The sequence below is a fragment of the Hyaena hyaena genome, unplaced genomic scaffold (genome assembly GCF_003009895.1).
Source record: "Hyaena hyaena isolate Hyena2069 unplaced genomic scaffold, ASM300989v1 scaffold_886, whole genome shotgun sequence".
Classification (NCBI taxonomy): Eukaryota; Metazoa; Chordata; class Mammalia; order Carnivora; family Hyaenidae; genus Hyaena; species Hyaena hyaena.
In genome coordinates, this window is record NW_024081520.1 from 424,538 (window position 1) to 433,004 (window position 8,467).

At 71.1% G+C, this 8,467-nt stretch overlaps 1 protein-coding gene across 1 annotated transcript in view; it reads left to right on the top strand.

Moving 5' to 3' along the window:
- Positions 1 to 314: 314 nt before the first annotated feature.
- FGFRL1 (fibroblast growth factor receptor like 1) overlaps positions 315 to 8,467 on the top strand; it is a 16,183-nt gene continuing 8,030 nt past the window's right edge. The window contains exons 1-4 of the mRNA XM_039220349.1: positions 315 to 359; positions 640 to 763; positions 1,756 to 1,864; positions 2,073 to 2,167. Coding sequence (XP_039076280.1) covers positions 315 to 359; positions 640 to 763; positions 1,756 to 1,864; positions 2,073 to 2,167 — 373 coding nt within the window. The remainder of the gene's footprint in view (positions 360 to 639; positions 764 to 1,755; positions 1,865 to 2,072; positions 2,168 to 8,467) is intronic.

Below are 8,467 nucleotides of genomic sequence, written 5' to 3' on the forward strand. Positions count from 1 at the left end.
GCTCGCGTCCCTCTCTGGGCTCTGCATCTCTCTCCCTCTCTCTCTGCCCCTTGCTCACTTGTGCTCTCTTTCTCAGAAAGAAATGAATAAATACATTTAAAAAATTATATAAAAAATGGTGATTTCTCCATTCAAGTGAAGTGACAGTGGAGCCGAGGCTAGCCAGTGAGGGAGGGGGGAGGGGGAGGGGGGAGGGGGGACAGGAGGAGGGGGGCGCGCTGGGCGGCAGGGAGGCGAGGCGGGCAGAACGCGCAGGGTGCGGAGCAGGGCAAGGGCGGGTGGGCAGAAGCCCAGGACAGCTGCCCCCACAGCACATGGCCTCAGCCCTGGACCCGGGTCCGCTGGGGCGGAACCCCTGGGTAGGTCACCTGCCTTCTCCCTGCCGGGTGACAGCAAAGGCCGCTGCCCGGCTCCGGAGGCCGCCTGTTGTTCTCTGTCGTTACTGTTAATGTCCTCGTTACTGTCACGGTGGGTCACAGGCCTGAGGCCCCCGGGTGGGCGGCGGGAACTTACCTGCTTTCGCTCAAGGCCGCCGGTTAGCGGGGCAGCACCGCGGTGCTCCGCGCCCCCAGCCCCGTCCCCGTCCCGGAGCCGCTTGGGGTCAGGGCTGGGTCTCGATCCCGTTCGCCCCTCGACCAGGAGACGGCCCGGCTGGAGTCAGGGCTGGCCGGAGGTCAGGCGGCCCGCGGGCCCCCCACGGCCAGCTCTGAGGGCACCGGGAGCGCTAAGGTTACGGCGTCCGACGCAGGGCCGGTGGGTGCAGGTGAGGGGTAGGTGCCGGGCGGAACAGCGTGGAGAGCTCGGGGTGGGGGGGGCGGGGCGGGGCGGCACAGGCCAGGCGGGGGTGGCGGAGACGCGCGGGGCGTGGGGGGGCGGGGCGGCGCCCGGCCGGGGGCGGGGCGCTGGCGGGGTCTAGGGGCCGGGGGCCGGGCCGGCAGGGGGCGGGCGGAGGGCGCGGGCTGGGGGCGGGGCCGCGCCCCGGGGAGCCCGCCCCGCCCGCTGGCCGCCCGCACCGCGAGGGTTAAGGTCGCCAGCCCGGCGGGCGGGGCACGCGCGCGCGGATTGGGGGAAAGTTTGGGCGCGGGGCGGGCGCGGGGCGGGCGCGGGGCGAGCGAGGGAGCGTCGATTGGACGGAAGTTGTGTCGGGGCGGGGCGCGCGGCGGGCTCGGCGCTCGCTCCGGGAGAGTTGACAAAGCCCCGCAGGGAAGGACGCCTCGCGGCGCGGCGCCCCGGGCCCCTCGCCCCGCCGCCCCGGGACCCCAGCCCCGGCCTCCGGCCCCTGGACTCCACCCTTGCGCCCGCTCTGTCCCCCGACCCCGGCCCCGGCCTCGGTCCTGGCCCGAGCCGCCCCGCGCCCAGGTAGCGCCGCCCCGTCCCGAGGCCGGGCCCGGGGGGCGCGGGGCGCCGGGGCGCGGCGCCCGGGGCGGCGATGACCGCGCAGCACGTCCCGCGGGCCCGGCCCTGAGTCCCGCTGCCCGCCCGCCCCGGCCGAGGTGAGCCCCTGCGCGCGCCCGCGACCCCCAAGGGGCCGACTGGGAGGGCCGACTGGGGAGCACCGGGGTCCGGGGTCCAAGATCCGGTCCGGGGTTGGGGGGGGGTCGGGGGCCCAGATGCCCGGGGGCGAGGCTGCGGGGCACTGGCACGCGCCGCCGCCGCCCCTGCTGGGCTAGTGGCCCTGCCCGCGCCCCGCCCCCGCCCCTGCACCCCACGTGGGCCCCCCCCCCCCAAGCGCAAATTTGTCCGCTAATGGCGCAGGCGATTATCTGCGCGGCCGCCGGTGTTGTGTGTCCCGCGGGCAGGGCCCGAGTTACAAGCGCCAGGAATCCAGACGGTGTTTGGAGACGGGGGGCGGCGGGGGAGGCCGGTAATTAGTGTAAACCCTTTGTCTGCCTTTGATACCCACGGAGCTCCCCGCCGCCGCTTCCTCCGCCCGGAGCGCTGGCAGGGAGGGCGGGGCGGCCCGCACCCCAGTCCCGCGGCCCGGGACTGGGGTGCTGGCGGCCCCGGGGCCCTAGCCTAGAGAGGGGCGTCCCCTGACCCGCGTGCCAGTGACTGACCCCCAACACCCCCAGGTCCGGACAGGCCAAGATGACGCCCAGCCCCACGTTATTGCTGCTGCTGCCGCCACTGCTGCTGGGGGCCCTCCCGCCGGCCGCCGCCGCCCGAGGTGAGTCCTGGCGCCCAGCCCGGCGCCCCGGCCGGGCCAGCGCCGCCCCTTTCCCTCCCTGCTCTGAACCCTGCCACAGTGCCCGGCTGGCGCGCGTGCCTGCGCCCCGCCCCTACTGGCCCAGAGCTTGGCGGGTCTCCTCACCCACAGGGTTCCCCTCCAACACTGCCCATGGGGTGCCCCCAGCTCACCCACAGGGCGTCCCCAGCTCACCATGTCCCCCCAGCTCCTCTGTAGGGTCCCCCAGTTCACCTCCAGATCACACCCTGCGCACTCTTGGGGCTCCATGCTCACCCACAGGGTCCCCCTCACCCACCAGCACCCCGCACCGGCTCACTGTGGGCCCCATACTGGCTGGCAGAGTAGGCTCTGGCCCCAGTCCCCTCAGGACACACGCACCCCTATGTGTACCTGAAGTTGAGGGTAGCTGGGTGCTCTGGGGACCTTTGTGGGGTCGGCTCTTTGGCCACAGTGGAATCCTCAGAGACCCCCGTGGTGGCCAGGGTGCGGAGCGGGGGCAGCGGGGGCGTTGTTGGTGTCTGGGACTTGTGACCCAGCCCCGTGCCCTGAGCTGGCCCACCCCCAGGAAGGCACAGGGTATGGGCCGCGGGGCTAAGTCCCCGGAGTGTGGAGTTGCTGCGTGGTGTACGGGTGGGGGCTTGTCTCCAGGCAGACCCCGAGCACCACCTGCTTCAGGCTACGTACGGCCCGCGGGCGCGTGCCATGCCAGGGCTTAGACGCGTGCTCATTCACCTGACGTCCAAGTAGGCAGGCCTGGAATGTCTCCCGAGCGACCCTTGTTGCCCCACACCCAGCCTCAGAAGGGGCATCCTTGGCTGTTGGATGATGGGAGATCCATGTTCACGGACTCCGCCCGCCATATTCCCCACTGGCCTCCCCTCAGCTAGGCGGGACCTTGGGCCAGGCCAGCCCTTTGGGTGTGTTGACCACTCAGGATCGTCCCTGCCCTGTCCACCAGTCCTCTGAGGCTTCGCACCCCTCCCCCCGCCACCCAGCGGGTGCACCGAGCCCAACCCGGCCTTATATGGGCACGTTTGGGTGTTGGGTGGCAGGCGGCAGCCCAGGTGGGCCTAATGCCACAGTACCCCCCCGCCTGCCCTGCCGGGGACTGGCCGGCTGGCTTGAGGGTGGGGGCTGCTCAGGCGTGGCTGGGCCTGGCAGTGTCCTGGGCGCTGCGGGCACTCAGGTCATGCCCGGCAAGGTCCCCCCACCCCCCGCGGTGGCCGGCGGCCTGGACTCTGATTCCTCTTTTATCTGCGTGGCCTCCCCTCATTCCCACACCTGCCTGTCCTCTGGCTACAGAGCCGGAGCCCTGGAGGCCGCTGGCCTGACCCGGCCATTGGCCAGAGCCCGAGGCAGAGTGGTGGATGGTGGTGATGGCAGTGGGCGGCAGGGGGCCCTTGGAGGGGCCGCACCCTGCTCTGTTCCCCTCAGCCTTGGCCTTGGGGCTGCGCGTGGTCTCCAGCGCTGGCCCTCGCCCTGGCTGTGAGTGGCCAGGGCCCAGGCAGCAACAGGGCTGAGAGCCGCTCTCCAAGGGCAAGGTCCTCCGTGGCATCAGGGGGCGGGGTGCTGGGAAGAGCCCCTTTTCCTGAACCGCCCTGGCTTCTCCTCCAGACCTGGACGCAAGGCGCAAGGTCACTCTGGGTGCCTCCTCCTCTGCGGGTAAGGAGGCCGCGTGCGGACCTTCAGGCCGCCAGACCAGTGCAGAGGGGAGCCGGGCTGTTTCCGGAAAGCCGTTCTCCCTGCGTCACGCTTTCTGGAGTCAGTGTGTCTCCAGACTCAGATCGTGTTTTAAAGTTTCCCTTTCTGAGAGTTTCACAATCCTGGTGGGTTTGTCTTAAACAGCTTTTTCCAAACTTGAGGCAAGATAGGATTTGGGTTTCTCACCGTGGGAGCTCGAGAGGCTCAGAAGGAAAAGGCTGAGGCCTCTTCACAAACAGCGCTGGAAGATTGTTTAAGGGTGGCCACGTTTGAACTTTTCCAAGGATAATGCAGCCGGCCCTTGAGGTCCCTGCCCGTCCTCGGGACCTTGCTGGCGTGCCCTGGGTGAGCTGAGCGTTGACCCCAGGGCCTGGGTGCCCTCTTACCCTCGGGCTGTTTTGGGAAGGTTCTGCCGCTGTGTGTGCGGTTCGGCGGGAAGGCGTGCGGGCCTCAGGACGGCTGTGGTGGGGTGCGTGTGCGCCGGCCGACCTTGGCCTCTGGCCAGGCCGCAGGGGGCCTTCCCCGCCCCTCCAGGCAGTGGCTGTGGCCCCCGTGCAGCCCCAGCTGAGGTGGACGTACGGGAGCAGGGCCCAGGCCCTGTGAGGTGAGGATGCGGGCCAGCCGCCCCATTTATGTCTCGGGCCCCACTCCTGGAAGAGAAAATAAATCACTGTCCTCTCTGGGGGGAGGAGGGAGCCTTGAACAAAGTCGCCTTTAGCTGGGCCTGGAAACTCCTGCCACAGGCTCCTTCTTCATTGTGCGGCAATCAATGGGCCCCCCCCCCCCGCCCCCGCCCAGTGCCGTGGGGAAATGTTGGTTTTTCCCAGCAGTGGCCTCAGCCCCTGGCTTGGGGCGCAGGCCCTGCCAACGGGACTGGGGCGGCCGGCGGTGGCCCTGCGGGCCTGGGCCCTGGCTGCTGACCTGCTGGCCTCCTGTGCCTCCCTGGGGACTGCCACCCCGGCACGGCCAGGTGACGGCCTCGGCTGGCAGGGTCAGCACGTGGAGGGGAAAGTGTGCCCGGACCACGGTTCCCAGACCCCACAGATGCCCTTTGCCAGTGCTGCCGGCCCAGCCTGCCCGCCGTCTGCTCTTCCTCGTGCTGGTCACCGGGTGCTCCTGCTCAAGCCCGTGGGTGTCCAGCCTGGTTGCTCTTGGGGCCCCGGGAGAGCAGGGGCCACTGTCCTGGGCAGCCGGGGGTCCACAGTGCAGGAAGGCCCGGGGGGGGGAGGGGAAGCACCTCGGCCTGGAAGGAGAGGGGGGTACTGGCCAGGTGAGGAGGGGGAGGGCCTGCGGGCGAGGAACAGTGTGGGCAGAGGTGGGCGGGTCACGTGGGCCAGGGTGGACATCTCGGAGCCACGGTGTGAGGCGCAGCTGGGTTGGGGGCCGTGAGTCGGGAGGAGCGGCTGGGGGGCGGCCTGGGGGCCCTCCCGCCGGGGCGGTGCGGCTGGCCTTCCTGCCCCCGGTGGGGAGCCCTGGGGTCTCCACACTCTGTCTCCGCCGAGTGGCCTGGGGCAAGGCCTGGAGGCTGGCAGGCTTCAGCCCCGCACGGTCTGGCCCCCTTGGGGAGAACCCCACACGGGGTAGGGCTTGGGGAGCTGTCCCTGCAGCGTCAGAGGCAGCCGTGACGAGGAGGGTGCCCCATCCTCGGGCTGGACACCCAGGGCTTGCCACCTTGGCAGGAAACAGTTCTCTTCCCGCCCCAGTTTGTTGGAGGCTCCCACCAGCCCTGCCCTGTGAGGGCCGGGGCAGCGGGCGGTGGGGCGGAGCCGTGCCGCACCCTGGCCTGGGCCCCACGGGGCAGTGACGCCCTCGGGCCCCCACAGGGCTGAGCCCCGGGAGAGGCAGGGCCGCCAGCCGGGGACTTCAGGGCTCCCCTCTGAGCTGCGGCAGCGGCCTGCCCGTTCCCTCGGGGACTTCAGGCTCGCTCTGGAGCCCAGTGCCAGGTGCCGTGTGCCCCCTGAGAGGTGGGCGGCCCACCCCGCGGCCTTCAGGGATTCCAGGGGCCCCAGCGTGCCCAGGCTCCATGCCCTCCTGTCTGTCTTCAAGAAGCCGGCTGCAGGCCGTGGGCGGGGGGCCCGGCAGCACGGGTGTGGGGGCAGTGAGGGGCTCTCTGGCCAGGGCTTGCCCGGTGCCTGAGCCCTCACAGTGGGCGGAGCATTGGTTCTGGCTGAAGGCCACCCTCTGGTCCCCGGGAGACACCCCGTCAGAGCTCACGGGGCAGGGCCCCTTGGGTGGTCTGGGCCTCTGGTCGTGTTACCCTGTCCTGTGGGTCCAGTGCCAGCACGTGAGGGAGGCCCAGTGGACAAGGCCCTTCTTGGTTCCTCGACAGCTGGGGTGGGGCCGGGCCCCTCTGGGGAGGCTGATGCTGGACCAGTTCTCGGTGGGTGTTATTGTGCGGGGGGTGGCGGGCAGGTGCGGGCAGGTGCGGGCAGGGGTCGCTTGGAATCCGGCAGATTTGGTGCGATCTGGAAGCAGCCACCAGGGTGTCCGGCTGGGCCCCTGGGGTGGGCCTGTGGCAGGGGGTCCGGGCACTGTGCCGGCCACCGTGGGCCATGCACGTGGGGCTCCCCCAGGGCCGTGGCGCGGTCGTGATGCTCTGTGGCCCTCGTGCGTGCGCTGGCAGTGGCCGCGAGGAGGCCCGGAAGCGGGGGTCTGCTGGAGGCCCTGGGGGCTTCCAGGGAAGGGAACGGGCTGTCGGCTTAGTCCGCCCTCGGTGAGGTGGACTGGGCACCTCAGCCAGCGCGCTTGCCCATGGGGTCGGCCTGGCCCTTTGCTGCGCCCAGAACGGCCCGCTTTCTGGGGCAACCACCTGTCCTACTGGTTCCAGCACAGACCATGCGGGTCCAGCCCCAGGGGCCGCCTGCGGCCTGCCTGTGCCCGTGCGCGTGTGTGCGTGCGCCTGCGCGTGTGCCCGTGCGCATGTGTGCGTGCGCCTGCGCGTGTGCCCGTGCGTGTGTGCGCGCGTGCGCCTGTGCGTGCGTGCGCCTGCGCGCGTGTGCGCGTGCGCCTGCGCGTGTGCCCGTGCGTGTGTGTGCGTGCGCCCGTGCGTGTGTGCGCCGTGTGCCTGTGCGTGTGTGTGCGCCCGTGCGCGTGCGTGTGCCTGCGCGTGTGCCCGTGCGCGTGCGTGCGCGTGCGTGTGCGCCCGTGCGTGTGTGTGCGTGCGTGTGCGCCCATGCGCGTGCGTGTGCCTGCGCGTGTGCCCGTGCGTGTGTGTGTGTGCGCGCGTGTGCGCCCGTGCGTGTGTGTGTGTGTGCGCGCGTGCCTGAGTGGCTTAGAGCCGGGCACAGGCCGGCCCCGGCCTCTCACGGCCACCGTGAGGCGTCCTCACCTGCGGCCCTCTTGCTGGTGTCCCTCCCAGGCCCCCCCGCAGCGGGGTTTGCCCCCTGCGGGAGAACACAGGTACCCCTGGGGCCCGCCCGGGGTCACCCGTCCAGCCAGGCCAGGCAGGACCCGCCTCCCTTCCCCGCCTGGCTCCGGGGCCCCTGGCCTCTCCGAGAGGGGGGGCTCCGGGGGCGGCTGCCCAGCTGCCCTCAGTCACTCCACAGCCAGGGCCACTGCGGGCGGCCTGACGACCACCCCCCGCGGCCAGAGCATCGCCTGCAGGCTGGACATCTCTGGGGCTTCTCGGGGCTCACCAGGAATGCGGACAGCCCCGCCGTGCCAGCCAGGTGGCTCCTGCACACCCTCACTTCCACCTGCGCCCGTGGCCGCGGGACCACTCCGACGTGCGGCTCCCTGGCACACGGGCCCCGGGAGGGGCGGTGTCCGGTGCAGTTCCTCACGGCGGGGGCCCGGGGTCAGCGGATCACAAACGCCGTGGGCCGTGGGGAGAGGCAGAGGCCGATCCCTGGATGCCCCCGAAGCCGGGCCGTAGACAGACCTGAGCGGAGCAGGGGGCTTGTGCAGTTCAGGTGGGGTGGCCGGGGCGGGCCACCCCGAAAGGGGCGTTATGCCAGAGGGCAGGGAGGGTGGGCGTCGGGCAGGTGTATCCGCTGCGCACACCTGCTTTTGTAAAGCACGAATCGCACCGCACGGTATTTGATGTTCTAGGACCTGGTTGGGAAGGTGTGGCCGGAGGGCCAGGCAGGGCCGAGGCCGTGGGGGTTGGGAGGTGTGGCACGCTGAGTGTCAGGTGGCCCCCGGGGGTCTGTGAAGGCAGCCGGGGTCTGTCCCTGTCTCTCCATCCCTCCCGGCGCCCCTCCCCCTTTGGCCCTCCTTGGGCCCACGCGATGGGAGAGTGGGACCTTCTTGTGCCGAAGCTGGGGAGACGGCATTCCTAGCGGGGTGGGGCTGGGGTGTGGGCTTCGCGGTGTGTGCAGGTCCGAGGGGGGCACTGCCGTGTGGTGTGCTGCGTCCGGGGGTGAAGACTGCGTGCACTGTAGGAGTGTGTCTGGGCGTGTGTGTGTGTGTGTGTGTGTGTGTGTGTGTGTCCCTGGGGGGCTGTCTGCAGGGAGAGCATGTGCATCTTGGAGGACAGTGCATCTGGGGGGACAGCATGTGTGCCTGGGGGGACAGCATCTGGAGGATACCATCTGGGGGCCAGCGTCTGGGGGCCAGCGTCTGGGGGGCCAGCGTCTG